Raw genomic sequence first — 26,169 nt, forward strand, 5'->3', positions numbered from 1 at the left:
ACATATATTTTGTTTTATCTACATTTATGACCAAGTCTATTTGACATGCAGCCACCTCAAGGGCAAGAAATGCCTCTTTCAGGGCAGGAAGGGAACGAGCAATTATATCAACATCATCAGCATATGCAAGTAGTTTTACTGATCTAGTAAAAATGTGACCACTGGTATTGATGCCTGAATCACGAATAACTCTCTCAAGTGCAATATTAAAAAGTAGACAGGAGAAAGAATCTTCTTGTCGAACACCCGTGAATGTGTCAAGATTTTCTGACAGAGACCCCAGAAACTTGATCTTACACTTTGTATCTTTCAATGTGAGTCTTGTCAATTTAATGAGTTTTGAAGGTATTTCAAAAGTATTCATTGTTTCAAAAAGCGAATACATATTATTCTATAGTTATGAAGAGAATATCATTTGCTTCATTATGCATTATATTAATCTTAATTTGTATTTTAAGAATAGGTTTATTGAATTTGTTTATAATCTGATGAAAATCACCTAATCTCGTAGAAAATAAAAAAATTCAAAAATTGTCATTGTTTTCAGTCGGAAAAATATGTAAATTTTCTTAATGTTTATTATAAGGTTTATCTTTGGTTAAAATCGCAGTAAATTTACTACACAAAATTGTAAGAATTAAAAAAAAATTCCATAGCTTCTAAGTACTAATGTTAATCGGGAATTTAAATATATAAAAATAAGTCCTTAAAAAAATTGGTATTTATGAAATATCCTGCGACTATTTCCCCAAACATTATGCCGAAGTTATTTTGGTAGCTTTAAAATTTATTTTAATATAATAATTGATTATAAAAACATTGATAAATGCAAATATTATTTATTGCATGCAAAAAAAGAGATAATATTTAAATTAAAATTATTTCCAAACTTATTTTCTGATTTGGCTTAAATGGTCTATGGGATAGCACGTAAGTACTGAAAAGTGCAATAAAGAATTGTTTACATGTCACATTTGTTTTTATTCACCTCTGACATTTACTTCGATTTATTGAAAAATAACTAAGGGGGTTTAGTTACCCTATTATTTTCGAAAATGTAACAAATACAAAATCGATAGTTTTTAATACTGGTTAGTTTAATTTAGAAAATTAACTTAATTAAACTGCTTTTAAATTTAAAATAAGACATCAATAATATATATACGCACGTTTAAACCAAATTTATATATTGTTTGCTAATGATTTGTACTATTGATTTTGCTCATTAACTTGATGTAATATTCCTTAGATATAAAAATAAAACAGTTTTTGGAAGGAACTTAATTAAGAACTCAATTAAATAAAATCATTAAACAGCGCTATTGAAAATATTTTAAGTATAAACTAATAAAAGTGTTGAAAGTATTAGGCAATCATTGGAACTCCTTATAAAATAGTATAAATTAAAGCTAATTTACTCATAATTATTATGGAAATAAAATTGGACAGTAGATTCCCTACACTTTTTACCCACTTCTGTTTCTTGAACAAAGCACACTCTTGAAAATATTTTAAGTATAAACTAATAAAAGTATTGAGAGTACTAGGTATAAGTATTGAATAGGTATTGAGAGTACTACACTTTTTACCCATTTCCGCTTCTTGAACAATGCACGAAGGTAAACGGGACCAGTTGAAAACCCATATATAGCTGTGAAGAAAATAAACCAGTAAAGCTCACGTGCTAATTTAGGCTTTGCTACAACATCTTATTTAGTATTTTTCAAGGTCAATCTTTCAATTTCAGAACTGGCGACGGCTTGTATATAGATGACCCGGTCCTTTTTAAAGCTATTTGTTCTGCAACTTTTGCAAACGAAAAATTTTTTCTCTCAAAAATGACATAAAAGTATAGACATAAACATTTAAGTTCTGAAACTCCCGTCTCGTTCCCCCTTTTCTTTTTTTCTTCATTTTGATATAAAAGTAAGATGCATTTCAGTTTGGCACGTTTTGATATCCAATTATCACTTGCTTAAAAAAATTTTTTACTAAAAAATTACTAATTAAAAAAATCTTCACTTCCTTTGTACAACAAATACCTTTTTGCGTTAAAATCGTTGCAATCTTTCATCCTCAGCTCTCGTTCATATTTATTCATTTTTGAAATAAAATTGTTTTATAATTGAATATACTTTTTATTAAACCTTTTATAGAACATAAACAATTATTTTAAGTTAGGTTTAATTTTTAATATTCGAAAGATATTGCAATAAAAAAATAAGAAATAATGAGTTTGTCCAACTTCGCATTCAGAAAAATTAGAACACTTAGGTAGTTTTAAAATTGTTCAAAACTTCAATCATTATACTTATTGTACTGTGATTTAATAAAATACAAATTATGCTTTTTATAACTAGCTTTATTTTAAAGAAAATTCAATTGATATCCTCTATCAGTTTAACCCTTTCAATACGACGAAATATCAGTCCGAGTGCGCCCGGGATCAGTTATTTACCCTCCAAGTAATTATTAGATAAAATAACTTTTATGCCTAAAAGAGTAAAGGTCTTGGAGACACATAAACGTTCCCATAACAGCCCACCATCAACAATAATGATTTCTCAAGCTTCATTGATGGGACAGCACATGTCCCGCAGTCCCGCCGTAAACCCAATGCATCTGAACCCCCAGAACAGGGTATGTCCCGGCCGGAATTCTAGAGTCAATAGCTCATTTTTATTGACATTTTACTTAACATGTTGATGATTATTTTAGGTACATGAGGTTTTTAGGTACATTTTCATGTACATTTGCGTTAACAGTTTTATTAACATATTTATTTATAAACCTTTTTCTGAATTAACAGTTATAAAATAAGAACGGTAAAAAATTGAAAGAAGTGGAGGAGCAGTAGTAACAGTATCTAAAGTCTGGGTCTCTTGAGGGTGTGGTAGGGCTGGAAACAGTTCTTGTACAGCGCTACGTAGCAAGAGGTGCACACTATTTTTGAGAGTGTCTCTCTCCTCATTTTTGCCTTCCTCGTTAATTTTTTCCCCTCTTTTCTCAACCAAAATGCTCCTTACTATAATATTAAATTTAAAATTTTGGTTTCATTTTAAAAGTTAAAAAACAAATATTTGTTAAATTTTGTTTTGGAAATTTAAGCATTAATATAATTTCAAAATACCATCTTTATCATATGACTGTTTAAATTTAGAAATTAACATTTACTTTATATATTCAGTTCTAATTTAACTAATAAATAAAATTTTTTAAAAGTGTCTGAAATGTAAAAGTGCGTAAGATCAGTCGACGCAATCCTTAACAAAAGCTTAAGTTGCACATCGTAAAAATAATGACAGTTGAATATTTATTTTATTCGTTCATTTTGAAATTAGTTAATAAATAAAATATTTTATTCTAAAAGTTTCTAAAGTATAAAAGTGTTCATGATCTGCAGACGCAATTTTAATTATATGTCGATTGAAAAAGATGAATCTGGATTATTTAATTGTGGAAGCGCGTAAATCTATGAAATCTCTCTCAATATAATCCTTAATCTATAAAACGTTTATATATAAGTAATATCCCTCAATTTATATAAATAGCTATTTTCGCCAAGTATTTCAAATTGAACTTATAAATTTTAACAGTTATTAAAATATAGTAATAATTTCTCCGATATTTAATAATCTGAAATTTTTCAAACATATTTTAAAGTTTCTAAATATACTTTTGAAATTAAAAAGAGCCATTGATCTTAAAGTTTTCAATTCTCAAATTATGCAGTTTATCATACTGAAATAAATTGTTGATTTTATCATTTGAATGTAACATTTCTCTTTTCTGTTTATAAATTTATAACGATAGCACAGATTCTTTAAATTTGTCAGTTTGTAAGATTTAACGCGAATATGCTTACATTTTTGCATATTTTAGCATTGATAATTTATATATTAATTCAAATAATATTTATACTGATCAAAATATAGCCGGTTTGAGTACCGTTAAAAATACTGGATTCTAATACCGATAAAAAGATAGTATATTCGATAACTCATCAAATGATAGTTGATTCGTACATATCTATCAAAACATATTAGGTTTAAGTACTGATAAAAAAGTATATGGTTTCTAAATGTGATCAGATGATAGTGAGTTCGAGTTTCAATAAAAACAAAAATAACAATTAGTTTAAGAACTGATAAAATAATAACGGGTTTGAGTACCGATAATAATATTGTTGGTTCAAGTTTGAAACTAAAGTTTGAAATTTCAAAAATTGATAAAATAATGGTGAGTTGAAGTAAATATTAAAAGATTGGGGTTTCAGATACCGATAAAAAGTGAGTGAGTTTGAGAGCTTATTAAGTGATAATTAGTTCAAGTACAGATAAAAACATCCTGGGCTTGAGTACTGATCAAAGAAGATAGTGATTTCTAAAACAGATCGGATGATAGAGGTTCCAAGCATTGAAAAAATGCAGTGAGATTGTACAGACTACTTATACCTGGTTTTAGTATTGATAATATGATAGTGGGTTTGAGAATTTAAAAAAAAGAGTGGGTTCGAAAAGATTTAAAATAGTAGTGGGTTCGAGTACGGATCAAAACAGAGTGAAATTGAGTAATGATCAAACACGAGGAGGTATGAGATTTTATCGAAGGATAGTAGGTTCGAATACCGATACAAGTAACGGGTTTGAGCCCAGATTAAAAGAGTTATTTCTAGCACTGCTAAAAAAGATAGTGTGATTGATTTTTTTAACGAAATAGAATTGTTTAGAAATTGATAAAATGATATCGGAACAAATATCGATAAAAAATGGTGAGTACTGGAGCTGATGAAAAGAGAGGGTGTTAAAGAAATAATCAAATAATAGTTGGTTCGAGTACTTACTTATAAAGACATCATGGATTCGATATTGATGAGAACTATGTATCGTTTCTGAAACTGATCGAATGATAGTGAGTTTGAGTACCCCCCCCCAAAAAAAGAACAGTCGGATAGTACTGATAAAATATTGCCCGGTTTCATTATTGATTAAATAATAGTGCTTATCAGCAATGATTGTTGTAGTTGTAGTTCATTTACGTCTCACTAGAGCTGCAGAATGGGCTATTGGCGACGGTCTGGGAAACATCCCTGAGGATGATCCGAAGACATGACATCACAATTTTATCAGCAATGAAAAGATGATGGTTAAGTTCGAAAAGTATTCATATAATAGCGCTTATTTGAGTACTGATTTTAAGTTAGGGGATTCAAGTCATGATCAAGTGATAGCAGGTATGATCAAATGATAGCGGATTTGAGTTCTGATAAAAATTAGTGGGTTTGAGAACTGACCAAAACAGTTGGTTCGAGTATACCTATAAAAACATTGTAAGTTTGAACACCAATCAACAAAGTAAGTAGTTTTTAAAGCCGATCAAGTTACAATTGCTTCGAGTGATTATAAAAAAATTGTCTCGAGTACTGATCAAACAATAGCGGTCTCTTGTACCACAAAGTGGTAGCGGGATTTGAGTATTGAACATAAGAAAGTATATTTTAAATTATAGTACATACAATTAAGCATGAAAAGATAGTGGGTTCAAATACTGATCATCCGATAGCGGATACAAGCACCGATAAAAACGTTTGTGTCGAGGGTTCGAGTATTGAAGAAAAGAGAGTCTGTTCGAAAAGTTTTCAAATTATTTTGAGTTCGAGCATAGAACAATAGAGAATGGATTCCAAAATTTAAAATAGTTGACTCTAGTACTGGTCAAGAGAGAGTTCAATCGAGTAATGATCGATTATGAGTAGGTTCGAGAACTTACTGAATAGTAGCGGGTTCGAATACCGATGCAAGAATTAGTGGGTTCGATTTTTAAATAAAACAGAGTTTTTTAGAAATTGATAAAAGGATAGTGGGGACGAATATCGATAAAAAATAGTTAATTCGAGTACCGATAAAAAAGAGATCGTTTGAGTAGTTCTATAAAGATAGTGGGTTAAAGTTTTAAACAAAAAAAAATGAGTTCGTAAATTAAACAAATGATAGTAGGTTCATGTATCGATTAAAAGGTAGTGGGTTCGAATACCAATGTAAAGGTAGAGGGCTGCAGTTTTAAATAAAAGAGAGCGGGTTAAAAAAATTGATCAAATGATAGAGGGTTCAAGTACCAATAAAAAGAGAGTGGGTTCGAGAACTGTCCAAAGGTTTGGTTTGAGTAGCTTTGAAAATATTGAGGAATCAAGTTCTAATCAAATGATAGAGGGTTTGCATAAGGCTAAAAACGAAGTGGGTTCGAATGCCGATAAAAAGATAACGAGTTCGAGATGTGACCAAATGATAGTTGGTATTAGTACGCCTATAAAATCATCGCATTTATCAAAAAGATTTATTGTTTCTAAAACTTATCAAATGATATTGTGTTCGAGTACAGATAAAAGGGAAGTAAGTTAGAGTACTGATTAAACGATAGCGGAGTTTTAAGTATCGATAATAAAGTAGTGAGTTCAAGTTCTGAACAAAAGAGAGTGCATCCTAAAATTAATCAAATAATGATGGGCCACATTTAAAAGAGTGGTTTCGGGATGTGATAAAAAAGAATGAGTTCGAGAACTAAGCAAATGATAGTTGGTTAGAGTATCTATAAAAACATCATTGGTAAGAGTTCTGATCAGAAAATTGTGTGGTTTCTAAAATTGATCAAATGATAGTGGGTTCGAGTACTGAATAAAAAGACAGTGGGACAGTACTAATTGAATAATACCGATTAAATTAGCTTAATGGTTACGAGGACCGGAAAAAAGCTACCGTATTTGAGAAACCTGGGTCATTTCTACCCCGTTAGGTTCTTTGTATTTTGATTGTAAAGCGAGTGGGTTCAAGTACCTATAAATAGATAGAGCATTGATAAAAAATGGAAGTTCAAAAGCCTTTAGAAGTAGAGTAAGTTCAAGGACTGACCAAATGGTAGTTGGTTTGTGTACCTATGAAAACAACAAGGTTTCGAGTAATGATCAAAAATGTGCCTGATTTTAAAAACTAACCAAATGACTATATTATCGAAAAACATAAAAAGATAGTGGTTTTGAGTACTGATACAGAGAGTGTGCATAAGCACCGATAAAAAAGAGTGAGTTTGAGTACCAATTAAAAGATAGTGGATTCAAGTATTCAACAAAAGAGAGTAATATCGATAATTGATCACATGATAGTAGGTTCAAGTGCCGATTTAAAGATAATGTTGGAAACAGATAGAATAAAGAATTAGTTCGAGTACCTATAAGAAGACGGTGGGATCGAGTACTGATCAAATGATAGCTGCTATAAGTACCGATAATAAGATTGGTGATTGAAATGAGCTACAGACGGTGCAGATAATAATGAGCTACAGATAACCGAGATAAACTATGAAGTTTAAATTTTGTCGCAAATCAAATCTCTGAATGCCTCTAACTAAATATCTGAATCCAAATCTATATTAATGTAATTAAATTTTTTGAATATTACAAATGAATAGATTTTTTATTTAGATGCTACATTTAGTTTTTCATGGAAATTTTTTTTTGTTGTCGTCGCAAGGGGTTAAAGAGCAAAGCAATCAGGGGAAAGATCACCCCACATTACAAAAAGAATAAATATTACTAAAACGAAATAATAAAAAGATGAGAGATTAGTTTCTTTAAAAGTTTACTTTAAAATCAATAATTTCGAAGATATTTTCCATAATTCGAATTCTTTCTTTTTTATTTTATTACCATACATAATTTACATTAGTTAACCCCATTCTCACTTTATACTTACTATGAATAACAATTCTCACTTTCTTTAGACATGTTCTCTGTATTAAATCTAAGAATTATATAATTTTGAATCTGCGATTAAGATTAATTTTATTGATTTTATGGGGAAAGAATGATGCTACCTGCTTATCTGAAATGCTACTTTTAAATGTTTCTCGAAAGTGTAGCGGACTAGATAATCAAGTGCCATACATATACTTTTAATATTAGGAAAAAGCGAATGCTAATATCAATTTAAATTCAAAAAGAATTTCTCAATTAAAAGTTTAATTAAACTGGAGACTAAAAACGAATTAGCTATTCACAAAATTATGAGAAAAAAGAATGAAATCCAGAAACGAAAAACGTTCACTAAATAAAATGCTATTTAATTTTCCAAAATTTCTCGGGGAATTATGAAAAATCTTCTATTGTTTGAGTTTCACGTGTATTTTATGTTTCTGAAACGGATATAGGATTCTTTGAACAAGAAACAACAACCGTAAGGGAGAAGAAAAAAACTTGAGGTAAGTTGTTTCACTCCTATTTCACACAATGTTGTTTGAAAAGATTTTTTTAGGTCCATTTTGGTTTACTAAAGCTTATGTTCTCTGGGTTTTGATTTGATCAACGTAGTGTACTTTGATCAGAGCTGAAAACACTACGTTTTAATCTAAATTAATGACAAAAGTAAAATCGAAATACATTAGAATTTGGTGATTAAATAAATGGTTTCTTCAAGCGAAATGCTTCACGCAGTTTAGATTTTCTTAATTTTGTTTTCTTATACGACTGCTATTAAAAATGTTGTCGTTGCATTATAAACTGTCACATTCCTCTCTAAAGGATGATCTAGTTTTCGAGAATAAAATATTACTTTACTTTAGATAAAGGATAATATCATCACCTCTACTGCTTTAATTGTGATTTGAAAAGAAAAATAAAGTAAGGAAATTTCCTCGTTTCAGTTTGCGGTTTTGATGGCGAAACTATTTTGAATTCATTTATCAGTTAGTTCCCAATTAAGGAGATTTATTAATTATTAAAAACATGCATGCATTGAAAAGAGTATGAGATTTAGATCGAATGTGGAGTTATGGGTCTGTTATCAGAATTCGTGATAAAGTTAAATTCTTTTTCAAATCAGTTGTGATATTTCTTTTTAAATATGTAAAATTGAAAACTATTATATTTAACTTTCAACATTAACATGAAATATTTACAAATAAATACAGAAACGTAAAACGTATTTTTAACAAATATTATTCACATTATAAATATCTGTGTTTTAGTTTTGGTATTTTCAGCATTAATTTAGTTTATATGCAAAAATTATATTTCTTAATTATTTTTAAATCTGTATTTCCACCTACAAATCGGAAATACATGCCTAAATATTACAATATATAAAATTACGAGGGTAATTTTTTTGTGATAATATTAAAATTCATTAAAAAGCTGTTAGTCGTACCTTGGGGATGATCAGTTTGAGGATTAAAATTTATGGAAATTTTATTCCTAAATCGAAAATTGCAGCAGCTTTGACCATGGAGAGCTGAGAATTAATTCATCATATTTGATTTGATACACGAAAAAGAAAATTTTGGGTTAATAGTTGGCTCCAAATGGCTGTTTCAAAACTGAGGTTTTCCCTATTATTGAAGGCGTTTTTGATTGCATGGCTGAAAACTGTGACTTGGTCAACAGCAGAACCTTCAACAAGAAACCCTGCTAGCTGCTCTCAGATTAACTCGGAATTCTCTCGGAAGCCCTCTTCTAGCTTTCGGCCTCTTCTAATTTTGCGTATCTTCCTGTAATTAAACCGTCCTCCCTTCAATATGTATCGCACTTCCCAGGGGACTTTTTAAATTTGGGCTTCCTTGATTACGACTAGAATTTATATTCACTGCAGGGACCTTAAAAAAAGTACACTGCCTAAAACTCGCTCATTTTTAAAAGACCAAAACTGATATTAAAAATCCTTGAGTGTTTCTACGAGTGAAGAATTTTTATTTGTGATTATGAATAAAGTTTACCAAAGGCATTCAAAATTTCAGTTTTTTAGTAAGACTGAAATTTTTTTTAAAATTTTTGAGTTTTAAAATGTAAAAGTTGCCTCGGACTATTAGAAGAATGTTTTTGAATTTTATCAAGATGTCTATGATTTTATATTGTTTTTTTTATAGTTAAGATGGTTTATTAAATGGTCAAAGACTTGTTTTAAAAAAAGATTTTATATTCAAAGAAGACTGACTATCTACGACAAGCAAAAAACTCTCCAGTTCTTTTCGTTAAGCTCAGACTTTCTTCATGGACTGTCAGGTTTTTCTTCAATTTCCCTAACTTCAGTAGTTCAGGAGCATATATATACTCTGAGCTTTTCTCTTGGGATACTTCTAGCAGAATAGTTGATATGTTTGTTGATCATTTTAATTAAGATATAAGGGTGCAAAGGAAGACCAGACTTTCTATGTTTCATCCAAGAAGAAAGACATTATCTTCCAATTCACTCTTCTGAACTTTCATCACCTTTTATCTGGCGTTTTACTGTTCATCGTGGGATTAATGCTTTAATAGTGATAATTACAATAACTAAGCTATTACCAAAACTAAGCTCATCAATCGCAATTGTCTTTGTGGATAGACTGAGGTGAGTAGACACGCAGAGAAGGTTAAGGATGTCTAGGGCCCCATTGGATGTTTGAAAAAATCCAGGCAATGTGGATATTTAACAAAACATTATGGTTAAAAATTTCAACATCAGGAAAGTGCTTTCTTGTAACACTTATCAATCAGGTGTTTCTTCTGAAATAATTACACTTTCATTATTGCTTCTCAGTTTTCGCGTTTTCAGAAGCGTGAAAAATTTATTTTTTACATTGCATTGCAAAATAAAAGTAAACTGTTAGGTTGTTCGGAAATTAACTTCTTTTTTTAATCATAAAAGTGTTCATTTTTAATCATAACGATTTTCTTACAATATATAAATATTTTATTGAATTGTATATTGTCCATTTTGGTTTTAGTATCCTTTTCCATCTTTCTGGTAGCATCATGATCCCACACTCAAAACATTTTACTGGAAAAAAAACACGTCAAAAATTTTTTGTAGAGACTGAAATATTGTTGTATACAACCCATTTCTCGTCCCCAGTGATGATGCGCTTCAAAATTTGATCATTTTTTTGAAGTTGAAAAAGCAAATCACAGACTTGAATTCGATGGCATTTCTTTTCGTAAGAACATTGGTTGAGCTTTGACGCTTCCTACATCATGAATGGTCGAATTTAATAAATTTAATCTCTCAGAAATCTCAAGAGTTGTTATTCACCCCTTTGCATCAATTTTTGCCTTTATTGTGCCTGCATCATCTCCAATTGGCCATCCATTACTTGGTAGGATAAAACATCAAATTTGCCGGATAATTTCGAAAACCCATTTTGGCACTGACGTACTGTCAATACATATTTTCCTTACACAGGGCATCATTTTTTTCTTGCTTGAACAGCATTTTTACTTTATAGATAATAATAAAGTATAATATGCCAAAAACTCAACTTTTCACATTCCATACTTAACGAGGCGCCAACCAAAAACTACAGATCAATCGAACTTTTTCACAAGTAAGCTCAGTCGGCAAAATATATAATGATTATGCGGCTTAAGTGATTTGGTTTGTAAAAAATGCAATTTAGTCCTCTGTTGGGAAAGAAAAGAGATTACTTTCCGAACAACCCAATACAATAATTTATAACTTTTATGCAAAACTGAATAGTATGTATTATTTTAGAATTTTACCCTTTAAGAAAACTAAAGAATGATTCAAGCAGAACCACGAAAAATAAAAATGACCCCTATTGATTTTATTGATGAAAATGTAAAAGTAGGTACTAATTTTTTCTAATTTTTAATGTAACAATTATTACAAAATTTATACATGATTCTTTTAAGATTTTCACTGTAAATAAAAGTATAAAAAGTAATTATAATCAATTTCTACTTTTTATTTAGAATTTCTGTATTTTAATAATCAGACGTGATGATAAACTGCATTTTAAAGTATGTATATACGTAACATTACATGCATCATAGTGTTCACAAATTTTTAATTCATGGAGCTGATGCTATTAAAACATTTTGAAATTTAGATTGTTGAGCTATCTGAAAAAAATCTTAAAGCACTTCAAGACATAAACGAGAATATCGTTTTGAGAAAGATTCTAAATTGCATAAGATTGAAAATTTAGTCAAATGATTTTTACTCAGTAGTATTTCGCTTATTTCCAATACTTAAAATATTTTTTAGGAAAAATGCTTAAAGAACTCGATCCTACGGTAAAAAGATCTTATTTAGAGAAACTTTTTGAAATCATTTGAATATATATTACAATATAGTTTTGACACACATTTTGCATAAAAGAAAATAAGTTATATAGAACATTCAAACAAATCTGATAATTTATTAAAATTATAATTTTCTTAAATAATTGTCTGTAAGAACTTTTATTTTTATTTATTTTATTCTTTCTCTTTTTTGTATCACTTTTCTCTTTCTTTTCTTTTTCAGTTTTCGTTTTTTTTTGTTTCTCGCCAAAATGCCATAATGAGTTTAGAATACTATGTGCTTGAAAGTAATATATAACATCAAATCTACAGGAGAAAAAACTATTTTAATGCAATATCAAATGGTGAATTAGGCAAATTTTTGGTATTAAAACACCTTTTTGCGCTAAAACCCTTTATTGATAATTTTAAGAAAATGTAATTGAAGTATGAAATTTTAGCCATTTTTTTTCTGAATAAAGACCACTGTACAGAGGTTCTTTATCTCTTGACTAGCAGGACTGACATCAGTGTAGCCACACCCCCTGGAGTGGATATAAAAATCACCAATCAGAATTGTTTTTCATCTATTAGAAGATTATAGAGATCTGATTTTCTGATAGAGGGATGCATGAACAATAGATTCTCAATAAGCGACCCTCTTTCCATATTTAAATTTCAACAATTTTATACTTATCATCAATATTGTCCATTTGTTTAATGGTGTACAATTGAGATAAGATATTATTTTTTATGTCTGTTAAAATTCACAGGCGATTTGTTCAAAACTTTGGCAATAAATATGGTTGATAACCAGAGAATCGGGTGCAACTAAGTGTTTTTGCCTGAAAATTTGCTTCTTGTTATGGGGCGTGCTTTTCCCCTCCTGAGATTTTTGATCAGCTTATTCAGCATTTCAATGCCGAATAAGCTTATTAAAAATCTCTGGAGGGGAGAAGCACTGATGAAGTTTCAGTTATAGATCTCTTAGCCGTCGAAACGTTTCCGGGGTACACCACGAGGAGGTGGATCTATAATCGTTCCCCCTTTTTTTTTTAATTTTTTTTTTTTTAATTTTTTTACTGGTATGATTTTCAATAATTTCTTTAATACAAGCAATTTTTTTTTACAGAATGAATTTTTTTTATTGTATTACCAGTAATGTAGTTTTTTATGATTAAAGTTCTCAAAGTTTTTTTTTTTTTTTTTTTTTATAATTAANTTTTTTTTTTTTTTTGCAAAAATATCTATCTATTTGAATCATACAAGTCGATTGATTGAGTCGACTGACATGGACAAAAGAGGGATTGTGAGAGAGATCCGAACTAGTTTCTTTCTCATCTGAAATGTTGTTTTCTCTTTTATCATTCAAGTTGACCTCACATTCTTTATCATCCTTTCAGAAAAATAATTTTGCATACATTTCGATTCATACAAATCTATTTCCTTCCGTGACATGAAATAGGTTTTACGAAGAAGAGCAAAACATTTTCTTCTTCTTTTTTTTTATCTTAAATTGCTTTTAACAAATTTTTTTAAGTACAAAATTGCTATCTTTTTTTTTTCCTTTACGTATCTCATAATTTTTATCACCCTGTCCGCAATAACTCTACATACATTTCGAGTCATTCAAATCTATTTTTTCCCGCAACAGGAACAAAATAGATTTTTGAAGGAGGACCAAAATCCTTTCTTTTCTCTTTTCTCATTTGTAATACAGTCTCCTTCCTTACCATTCAAATTGGTCTCCTTTCTGTAAAAAAAATTCATTTTTTATAATTAAAAGTAATATCTGTACCTAGTCATTTAAATGAATCAGTAAATCATATCAGAATAGAATGTTACTTTTAAAATCAAAAACTTTTATTCATTGATTATTGCAAAATTAGGTGTCCGAAAATGAGTAACGTAAAGTTTCCTTGATATTAAAATAAGTCTTTATAATTTATAATATAAAAGACACTATAAACTTAGAAATATTAGATATATTTGCTTTGATGTAATAGTTAAGTATACTAATATGAAAGTAAGATACTTAATCGATGAATTATATTAAATGGAAAACAAATATATATATATCAATGTTTTAAACGCATGCAGGGAATAGTTATACCAATTTTGTTTAAAAAAAAGTAGGAAGTGTAAGAAGGTAAACCCGTTGTGATTTTAAACTTTCATTTAGCAAAGAGTGTTTCGTAATTCATGAGACTCTTAAATTCAAATTAAATGCTTTTAAATTTAATTAAAAATTAAAAAAAAATACTTTCAGTTCAAAGTATTTGCAACCAACTTGTGCAAGTTAAATATTTATTATTCTAGGAGAAATTTTTTTTATACACTATTGGTTAAGCAGTTGTCGGAAAAAATTTTCTTAACTGACAAAAGAAAGAATTTTTGTGTGCGTCTGTGTGTCTCTCTTCTAAATTGAGAATGTTAAAGTTCTAAAATTTGAGCAGTGGGTGCTAGGTCCAACTTTAGACTTCAATCCTCAAAACTGATCAAAAAGTTTATCTAATTATATTTTGTAGAGAAATTTAAAAATGAATTCTTCTAATGAATTTGGCATTAGGCACTGTTACGATTACCGACCCTTTGCCGTTTAAACTATTTAAAAAGTTATATCAGTGATGTTTGCTTGATTACAGCTCTGAATAATATGCGAGGATGTGTTTTTTATATTGTTTTAACGTAATCTCATAAAAGATTCTTAAATTTATAAATCGAGTGTATTTTACATTCTCATCGTAACATAATTAACAAATTAAAATTAACATATGCTGCATGCTGCATTTGTGATCTCACTATTTTGGTTGCATTTAATTTAGTCGTAAAGGTTATCAATTAACATTAAACAATTTATTCTTAAGCTCAAGTTTTATTCAGTCTTAGTTTATTTTTATGAATAAAGGATTTAATTTAATTAAGTGGAATTAATTGATTCTTTAATTAATATATAAGCATTTCAACCAATGCTTCAGTAAAATTTTTCGAACAGTTTACATGATTTTGACAAAACAGCTTCTCCTCAATTTGTAGATATTAAAAAGATGAGCAAAAAAATTTATGTTACAGTGATATATAAATACAAAATCGTAACTTTGATCGTTAACAAAAATACTTGTATATCTTATAATTATACGTATGTCTTATAATTATTGTATATATAATAATTAAAAGTTATTATTTTTTGGCACATTTAAAGCAAAAATAAATCTCTATTTCTTAATAATGACTATGAAGTCAAGAAAGTACTAATTTTTTCTTATAAAAAGAATATTTTAAAATATATTTTAAAAATATAAATACGTTTTCTGAATACGTACACGAATGTTATGAGTAGTATGAACTAAATAATTTGAAACTATATATACATGCAATAAGATATATTAATTTTTAAATTTAAAAAGTATTTGTATATTTCCGAATTAAACAATATTTTTTTGGCACATTTGAAGCAAAAATAAAACACTTTTCTTTAACAGTAGCTCTGAAGTCAAGAAAGTACTATATCCCAGTTGGAGTTTTGAAATCATAATTCTTTTTATTCAATTTTCTTTGTCTTGATTTTTATATGCTTATTTTTTTAAATTTATATTTTACTGCTACAGAAAATGGCTTAATATTGTCCTTTTTCATTCAAGATTCATTTACGGACCATGCATAAATGATTCGTAGTTTACTTTTGGTCTAGATATAGTTCATTTTTTCAAGAAATAATGTTGTTATAAAAGTGAAAAAAAGAGAAAATATTGAAAAAGTTGTTCTTAATCAAAAACCCTTAAAATAGCAAAAAAAGAAACTTGAAATGTAAAGATTACTAAAATATCTCAAATTAAATACAGATTACCATACCTGTTGCTTTGAAAATCTTCAACTCTATGCTTCTCATCAGAAACATTTTGAACGATTCCGGTATCTCCAGAACCACCAACATCATATGCCACTCTAAAATTTTAAATGCACATAATGGATTTTAATATAGTTTTCGAATTCATAAATTTTAGAAATATAATAACTTTTCATTGTTCTTCAATTATAAAAGGCTTAGTTATTTTAAAACCAAAGAGTTAACTTTAAACGTATTCAGAAATTCAGCAATGAGCTTTTTTCGTAGAATAATATTTTGGTTTTAATATGCCTGTTGGTAAAGTTTCAATATGTGTGTGAGTAATTAACACAAGTATATATAAATTTTGTTTAAATAAAACTTGAAAATTGAATCTATTAAAATGCTTCAGCCTGACATTCTTAAGTGAAAATATATTAATACTCTAAAAATGCCCAATTTGTTTTAATACTAAGAAATAGTGTTAGTTTAAATTCGAGAAAATGTTTTAATAATTTTTTAATCTTTTGTCTTATGAATTACCTTTGCTTGGTAATTAGTGTATGAACTTCTAATCCATCATTATCTTAAATTATTATTTAAGCAAGTAAAAAAAATGCGATTGAAGTCTAAAGAATAAATACTAAGGAAAGGGAGACTGAAATATGGAAACAAGTTTAATTGCCTGATAAAGCTTACTAGTATTTTTAATAATTTTATTTTTTCTTTCCATAATCTGAATTTTTGATGTTTTCTGTTACACCTTCCTAATTAGTAATTGGTTAGATTTCAATGCTTTTTATATCCTTTCGTTGCTAAACTTCATAATCCCTAAGGATTGTATTTTTTTAATCCACACTCTGGGCATGGGTTTTAAAATTGGTTTTTAAAATTGCTAAGGGCCATCACTACAGAACACCATATGAGTTAATTGGTAATAGTGTAGTCTTTGAAAACCTTCGAAATACCATTGCTCATTTATCACATTTTTTAACATAAATTTTTTTTGGCATTTATCATAGCTTCTTTTTCTATTTAACTACATGAAAAAAACATAGTATGTCGAAAAGTACGAAACTAAATAAAAATGTAATAAGCTAATTTATCTAGTTAAATTATGAAAAGGAAAGGCAACAGAATAAAATTCAGACACAATTAAATTTTTGCTTTCGTTTCTGACAAATTTCGATTGAAAATATTGGTATTCAACCTACTATTGAAAACGTCAAAGCTTAACATGTTATTCTATAGTAATAAACGGTAAACAAAAGAATCACAAAGTTTTAGTTAAGATTTTAACTAAATAAAATACATTAACTAAAAAAACGAATTTTATGTTCTAGAAGGGATTTATAATACAATAACTCACCTATAAAATATAAAGTTTATTGATTAATGGTATCACAGTCAGTTAGATTTATAATTATCCAAAGTAAAGTAGCTTAAAATTCAAGAATAATTTTTTAAAATTATTTATTTTTTGGAAAATTATAATAAATTTTCTTGAGATTTAAATTCTATAAGGATTCAAAAACTTGAATAAAAATAAGCTTAGAAGCATTTTTATCTGTTTCCCCCAAACATAGACAGGAAAGGTTACAAAACATTTTTACTTATATACTAAAAATATTCAATATGAATACAAATTAGCATACCTAATATTTTCACACTCTTCCATAGTCAGATTTTGAGCAACAAAATCCCCAATCCATTCAGATTCAACGAAGAATCCGTATTCATCACATTTCACAATATGGTCACCACTAAAATTATAAAAAATCATTTTTCACGTATCAGCACGATTTATAGTGCATAGATGAATATATTTTACATTTTTAACCTGAATATAGGTAGGGAAAAAATAGGGGTCTGTATTTTATATGAATTTTAGCATTTTCTACACTATAAATGAAAATATTATTTAAACATTAGAGGGTAGAAAATGCCCCATGAAAAAGTGATTCAGTCAAATAAAATAATATCTATGCAGGACCTAATAAATTTTATAAAATCAAAATAATAAAAAAATGAAATTTTGTCTGATCACTAACATTTAACAATTTTACCTTCTTTATTAAAAAAATAAAGTTACTATTAACTTATGAGAAATCGTTTGCTATAATCGTTGATATTTAAAAAACTATTAAAAGTAGACTTATTTAAAACATTTTAAATTGTGTTAATGTTTAAAAATACATACTTTTGTGATTATTATGACGTCTTTAAAGAAGTCAGAATGTTAAACATTCATTTTGAAAAAATTAAAAAAACTTTTAAAGATCTTTATGTATTTCCAACACAAACAAGAAATATCATGAAATATATTTAAAAATACCATGAAACTAAATTTAAACATGAATTTGCGTACCTTATATTTTCATCATTCTCATATGCTGAATTTTCCTCAACTAAACCTTCTTTAACATCAGACTCAACATAAAATTCATATTCATCATCTTTCTCAATTAGCACAACACTAAAATTATAATAGGTCGCGATTTACTATTTTGGCTAAATTTATAATAATTATATGCATTTATTTTAAATTTTCTTACTTTTTCGAAAAACATCACTTTTTTTAAAATTCAAAATGTATAAAAGTTTATTTACATTTATTTAAAAATACAATGCTAATGATTACTCCATTATGAACGTTTTATCCCAGTTACCAGTTATATGTCCCAGTCAAAACGTTATATATATANTTATATATATTCAGAAAAAAATATTATGAAATTCTAATGAAACTAAATTGGAATGCAATTAAACATACCTCCTATTTTCATCATTCTCATTTGTTTGAGTCTGAGTAATAATACCATCCTTACAATCGGCCTCAAAATAACATCCATATTCATCACTTTTCACATCAAGTTCAGCACTAAAATAATAATATTTCATTACTTACTATTTCGGCATGGCTCATATTACATAGAAGTATACATTTTGATCTATAACACTTATAAAAACTGGTGAATTTTTTTCATTCATAATGTGAAAGTGTTTACTATCAAATTATTTAAAACTACACTGTTGAATATTACTGAATGGGGTAATATTGTACAAGTAATGCTTTAAATTTGATTCAAATAACTGAGATAAAAAGTTTACTAACATTTGCAAAATTCTGCTTAATAATAAACTGGTTAAAATTTAGCAATTAAGTTAGTTAAAAAATAAAGTTTTAAATGTAAAAAATTTGTTATTTTTATTTGTTTAGTTTTTTTTAAATCTTTTATCCCGTTTAATGGTTTTTTATTGTTAAAAATCGAATAAATTTATGTATCAAACATATTTTATCTTTATATCGTAACTGAATAGACTATGACTAATACATTTAAGGTGAAATATTTATAACCACTGAAATTTGTGGAGTCTAGTATTTAGGGGATCACATATCATATTTAATTTAAGAGAAGCTTTTTTCTCACCAGTTTGTTTATAATTTAGGTTAACGAATATTAAATTGACTTTCTCAAATCTAAATTGTATCTAAATTTTTAATTTTTAATAAAAGAGGCCTTGAAGTTCATTCAAGGATTTAATTCGATTTTTTAATAAATGCATAAGCAGTTCATGATTTACATGGGCCAATTTCCCGCAGTACTATATTTCCTGCGGTAGAGCTTCTTCTATATCTATAGTTACTAAAAACAGGCTGCATAAATTAAATTTGCAGATCCGTTTATTTGTTAAATTACAGTCTGCTGCGTACTTGAAAAATGCTTTTAAATAAAAAAAATATAAGATACTCATCATAAATGTGTTAGTTCCGTTGATGAATATTTATAAGATCATAATTTGGATACCTTTACAATCATAAACAGTTCAATAATTTTAAAGAGTGAGTTTCTGTCTAATTGCAACTTAATTGTTAGTTCAAACAACTAGTTTAAATTGTTTTCTGCGTAATTGTAAACGTTTGGAATAGCAGAAGACAAACAATATACCAAAATCACTAACTGAAAATTTGAAGAAATTTCAATTTAAAGAGAAATTAGCATACCTGATGTTTTTTAGAACCTCATCACCTAATGGATGGGCCGATATGTTTTCAACAATTCCCGGTTCCTCAGAACCTCCAAAATCAATTTCCACAATCCTAAAATAACCATAAAATGAACATTAATAAACTTCTATGTTTGTATAATTTCAAATAACTTAAACTATGCCTGTTTTTTTATTTAAAGAAAAATCATCATTAAAAAAAAGTTTTTTTAGTGTTCTTTTAAGTTCTTCACATTTCAATTAAAATGATATTTTTGCTATGTTTTATTAAGTTACGCAAGATGATTTTGAATTTTTTTTAAAAAAAATATTGTTATGTCTTACCCTACTTGTCAATTAGTGAATAAATGTGAAAATTTTCTCATCGACTCTTAGAAAGCATAGTTACAAATTACTATTTAAACTGGATAAAAAATAGCTATTAAAATCTAACGGATCATTATCTACGTGAAAACATTGATATCAGTTTGTTTGCCTGAAAAATCTTGGGGATTTTCTAATTATTTTACTTTAAATCTTTATTTAATTTTAAATCAGTCGTAATTTTTTTACAGCTCAAACAGTATAAATATTAGTTTGTTATCCCAAAAATTTAAACTTCTTTGTTTAATTTTTTTACAAGAATTTTAATTGCCTACATTGAATTTCAAAATAATTTGAATGTTTAAAGATAATAATTGTGAAGTAAAATCCTTTATAAAATTATTCCTCATTTAAAAGCAGCTTTTTAAGGAAATCTTCCTTTAATGTTTTATTTGTCTTGTTAATGATACTGTATAAGAAAATTATTTTGAAGAAAAGTCCTATAATAAATTAAAAAGTAATGAGATTTGTTGATTAGCAATCATTTAGCAAATTCAATATATAAAACAATATCAAATTCAAATTTGTTTTATTTTCAACTTGTGTTTCTGGTAATTTTTGATTAAAATTTTTGACAATCCAAATTCTCTAATTTTTACAAAATATATTTCTTTTTTTTTGTGATGCTTATTGTTCAGTATAAAAAAACCCTCAATGTTATTCATATTTTAATACATTTTTGTTTTGGATTATGAAAATGCAGAATGTGTTACAATGGCCACCTTGAGCATTACAAAACAAATTGTAATGAATAGAGATATATGTACAACCCAAAATTTGCCAATACAAGGAGAAAAATATTCTTGTAAAAATACCGTACTGTGCGGTAAGTATGTTTCTGGTAAAAAAGGAACAACAAAATTCTGGTAATTAAAATCAAAATATACGGTATTGAAACCATGCTTTTAGTACGTTTTCTGCTCATATGGTAATGGATTAACGGTAATGGTAGCTTTTAAAAATATAGCTCTTATTCCCTCACATTTAGTAAAAAAAATGAGAAGTTAATTTAACAGGATAAATGATTTTTGAACCACGGTCTAAGGTATCATAATAAAATTACTAAATGTTACCTCATATATCAAATTTTCGACATATTAATGTCAATTTTACCAAAATCTTTACCAAAGTGTTTGGTTTAATCTACCAAGATTTTGTGTGTCCTCATAGAGCCAGAAATAGGGTCAACTTCTCCATATTCTGGTAATTTGGATGATAATTTTTTCTCAGTATAGTTTGTTTTCTTCTTTTTCTTTTCGTATCTATATTTTTATACTCTTAGTTTGTGTTCGCTCTTAGGGAATTAAGCGTATTTATGATTATATCATACTTAGCGACATTAACACTATATACTTACTCATTGATTGTTTCATCATCACTTTCAAAATCATCATTATCATCCTCATCAGCTAAATATAATTTCAGAGTTAGCAAAATTTTGAGTTTTCAAATTTTCAAAAGTATAATATAAATTTTAAATAGAAGTTATCAATAATTTTAAAACTGTGTTTCAACGTTTTTTTTTTTTTTTTAATTTCTAACACTTTAAAAATTGCAACTGGTATTTATTACAAATATGAAAATTATAAAAATAGCTTCAACGTGCATGTTTGTCATAATTTCATTTTAAATTTAATTATTATTTATTTATAATTGTATGTTTTATTACGCAAGCAAGTTTAAATGAAAAAAATATTATTTTTGCTGATTGTGTTTCTTATACTAAAAAAATGCGATTTTTTTTACCTTGTTTAAATGTGTAAACTTTTTCTTTAAATCTGTATAATTCTTTATAATACATAAGTCTTATTTTATGTGTCATTCACATATAAAATAAAACAATATAAATAAAATAAAATAGCATGTATGAAATTTCAGGAAATAATCAATCCGACCGATTTTTAAGAATAAATCATAGTTTTGTTTTCTTCCAAAATTTTAATTTTGGAAGTTAGTATATGTCTGAAGAATATTTTTTCCCCATAAAATTATATTGACCTACTGTTCAAACATTTTTATGTGTCTTATTCTCAAGATTAAAAAGAAGTAAAAATAAATATTGTCTTAGACTTAAACAGTTTTATTTAGCTTAAAATTGTTCTGTATAATTACTGTCACATTTTTGGCTAATCAAATAACTAGATTTCCGGGACCATACATTATAGGTTTTGTCATCCTAATATTTAAGATAAAAATTCTAAATGGGAAAGTTTATTCAGAATGCGAGAATCCTTATCTGATAAAGTTTATTAAATTATCATATGCATTAAATATTTGGAATATGGGATCACAAGAATATAAAATCTTTCTAGTATTGAAAAATCGGCTTAAAACTTGCTTATGATATAATCATAACAATATCAGCAGAAGTTTTTCAAATTATCATAGCATAAATTTCCCCTTGGCAAAAAAGTAGCAGACAAAATTATGTAAAAAATTTAAAAACTATTAAATTTTTTTGAAAAGCACTTTTTTCTATGGATTATTATATTTCTTTGCATTTCTTCTTTGATATCACTCACTTATTTTGACAGAGCCCTGAAAAGAATTTAGCAAGGTCCTTTTAGGAGAAATTTGGCTACGTAATGAAAAATTGTTATCATTTAATTGCGCCCTCATGAAAACAAAACGGTTTATCGGGAAAGCAGCTTTTTAACAAAATATTTTGTCCTAAAAAAGGACCATTTACAAACTATTATATCTTAAAGATGGAACCTTCACACTTTCTTTTAATTTCAAAAACGCTTTTTATTACAAAATTTTAATTAAAACAATAACTTTTTATAAACAATTCTTATAAAACCAATTGTGAGAAAAAAGAATAAAAGAAGATAAAATTAAGAAAAATTATTAAAAGTTTTATTTACTGGGCATAAGCTGCAAGTACATAGAGCCCAAAATAATAAAAAATACAAAGAAATATTTTTAAAGAGAAAAATAAAAATTATTAATAAATAAAATAGTCTTGAAAAATATTTAAACAATTAAAAGTAGAAAAAATTAAATTAAAAAGCCAGAAAAAAAAATAAGGAAAAGATATAATCTCATCATAAGCTTATTTAATTACATCGTCAAAAAAATGCTATCTTATACTGTATTAAAATAGCCGAAACGAAGCAACTCAATAGTATAGTAATTATATAGATCATGATATTTAGTGCCAGTAACAGTTTTTAAATTAAAGACAAATTTTTATTGGCTTGCTTCTAACATTTGAAATTTCTTTTTCTTTGAAAGAGTATAAATGTCTTCACCAATTTTTGTCTACTAAAAACTCTATAATTTGCATGACTGCTAATATTTGAATAAACATAAAAAGTATAGGCTTACGCATAGGCCGAGGATACTTCATCATCTGGTCTAACCAGTGATTAATAATCGCTTGCTTATACAAAGGAAATTTCTTCCTCTGCATTCGCCAGAAAGGCGCAAAGGTTTGGAGATATAAATCACTCATAATCGCACTTTTTTAAAGCTTTTCAAAATCGCCGTCAATTGACAACATACACTGAGTATAGCTCAAAAAAGAATGACCAACAAATTGTTTTTAATAGATTTTGTTCCATTTCTCAACAATTAACTTATTCGGTAACAATGCTTAACAATAAAACTTTATACACATTTTCTGCTTATTTAATCTAGGTATTGTTATAAATCAATCTTAAAAACACTTTTTTTTGCATTTGATTGTTTAAAAGAAGAGTAAGAAAATACATTGTTGAAAAAAGAGGAAGCCAAAGTCTTAAGAACTATTAAATTAAACTTACCAATCTGGATTTCTTAGTAAAATGAAGCATATTAAAAAGCAATTACAAGTTTTGTAAGAACTTATAAAGGAATTTATTACATAAGAAATGGGTAAAAGATTTTGAAATTAGGCACCCATTATTTTTTTAATGGAGTAGGATTTAGTATAAATGAAATAAATGTAACAAAATCACGCTACGATCATACTTATCCAATTTTACCACAAATTATAAACCCATATCTTACGGTTTATTTTACCAAAATTACTTATAAATCGCTTCAGTAATACCTAACGTGCTTTTTGGTGTTAACATAGAGCCAGAAACACGGTAAATTTTTTTAAATTCTACCAGTTTTGAACAGACTTTTTTTTTGTCAGTATATCAAGTTAGTGTAACTTCGTGACAACTGTTATTCGATTTGGCAAAAGATTACCATAGTGCAAAAAATAAATGTTTAACCAGTTCAACTAGTTAACCGTCGATTGCCTGATATATAATAAAATCTCAACTATTTACTTGTTTTTATAGATATTTTTTCAAAAACAATCTTTTGATTGTTTATTTGAATTCTCTATTTCTTCCCAATTGCATAAAAATATGCCCTGTCACCTCGTAACTCAGTGAAAATAAAATCTTACCATGACGAGATTTAGTTGAATCTTCTTAGATTCTTAGTAAGAACTCAATTGCTTGCAGTCATTATTAAACTTATATAGACCTTCTTCAGAGTACTATTTGTGAATCCATGGAAAATATATTATTAATCCTTGTTTGTAATAATGACGTCAGAGAAAGATGCTGTTTCGGTGACAGTTGTACTGATTAATCGTAATTGCCGTGATTTTTTTTTTCAGTTATGTTGTGCAATGCATGTTTTTAAACTTAGCATAATTATCTTGAAACTAGCTGTGGTGGCTCAGAACATAGAGTGTTCGCCTTCTAATTAAGTGAACCGGGTGTGAATTCCAGCAATGGCTGGTTGATACAAATTCCGCACGAGGTTAGCACCGAGCACAATGCTGACGCAAAATATCCTCTGTGTTAGACGGATCATGGGCCCCTGTTCGTTAGGCTAACCGTAGGGGGTTACTGTGGTTTCACTTTCCATGTAACGCAATTGCTCGTTAGTTTCTTCAAAGTCTCCACTAAGGCAAAATTTTCCCAATTCTTGATCCAGGAGTTCCTTTGTTGTTTTCTGGATTGGGTTCAAAATTACAAGGCTACGGATTTGAACATTAGTAGCCGCAAAACCAAACATTTTGTCGGCTGTTCAACGACGGTTATGAAATAAAATTAAGCTAGCAAGATTTCATCTTATATCATCTTATATCTAGCTTCTTGTTCCCCTGCTTTTGAGCTGTTCCAAATGCTTTGCCAATTATGTATTATCAATTTTAAGGCTTCAGCAAAGTACGTATTGAAGATAAAATGTAATTAATTAATTAATTAGAACCATAAAAATCACAAATTTAAAAAAAAAACTCCTGTATTTAACTGTACATCTCTGAAAGCTGTATCTCTAAAAACTTATGGATTGCAGAAAATCGTTTCGGTGATGAAATAACCCCTGCATGGGACTGATCCAGCTTGAAGATTGGAGCTGATCCCAGTCATTTTGCTTCGTTGAAAATACATCACACCAAAACATTTTCTCGCATGGGATATTTTACCTGAATAATTGAAATAAAGTGATTATAATTTCGTAATTGATGAGCATTTTAACAAAAATTTTAATTTTTCAAAAAATTTCCACGACTGAAAAAGTGAAATTTGTATTTCTTCTTGTATTTCTTAATATTATTTGTATTTCTTCTTGTATTTCTTAATATTATTTGTATTTCTTCTTGTATTTCTAAATTTGTATTTCTTGTAATTCTATTTGTATTCACAAAAAAATCATTTCAATAATAAAAACAAGTTTGTTTTTGATATAATATATTACGTCAAATATAATTACATGTACTTCCTTGAGAAAAGGCCATTAAATTGTATTTTATTTAATGAAATCTGTATGAATTCATTTGTTTGAATCTTGTAAGTTCCCTTTCCCTTTGTCGTCGAGTTAACCGTGGAAGGTTTTCGACTGTTTAACGATGGTCATGAAATAAAAGTTTATCCTTAGGTTAAAACAAAAAATAATGTAAAAATATTTAAAGGTTTTTTCTGTTTTATATATA

The 26,169-nt window shown here is 27.7% G+C and overlaps 1 protein-coding gene across 1 annotated transcript in view; it reads right to left on the minus strand.

Annotated features, from left to right (window-relative positions):
• Positions 1–13,681: 13,681 nt before the first annotated feature.
• Positions 13,682–26,169, minus strand: part of LOC139427255 (uncharacterized) — a 39,005-nt gene continuing 26,517 nt past the window's right edge. The window contains exons 13-19 of the mRNA XM_071188310.1: positions 21,601–21,652; positions 19,879–19,974; positions 18,646–18,753; positions 18,241–18,348; positions 17,528–17,635; positions 15,899–15,991; positions 13,682–13,799 (exon numbers count right to left, since the gene is read on the minus strand). Of these exons, the coding sequence (XP_071044411.1) occupies positions 13,682–13,799; positions 15,899–15,991; positions 17,528–17,635; positions 18,241–18,348; positions 18,646–18,753; positions 19,879–19,974; positions 21,601–21,652 (683 nt within the window). The remainder of the gene's footprint in view (positions 13,800–15,898; positions 15,992–17,527; positions 17,636–18,240; positions 18,349–18,645; positions 18,754–19,878; positions 19,975–21,600; positions 21,653–26,169) is intronic.

This window comes from Parasteatoda tepidariorum, chromosome 2, assembly GCF_043381705.1.
Source record: "Parasteatoda tepidariorum isolate YZ-2023 chromosome 2, CAS_Ptep_4.0, whole genome shotgun sequence".
NCBI classification, from domain to species: domain Eukaryota; kingdom Metazoa; phylum Arthropoda; class Arachnida; order Araneae; family Theridiidae; genus Parasteatoda; species Parasteatoda tepidariorum.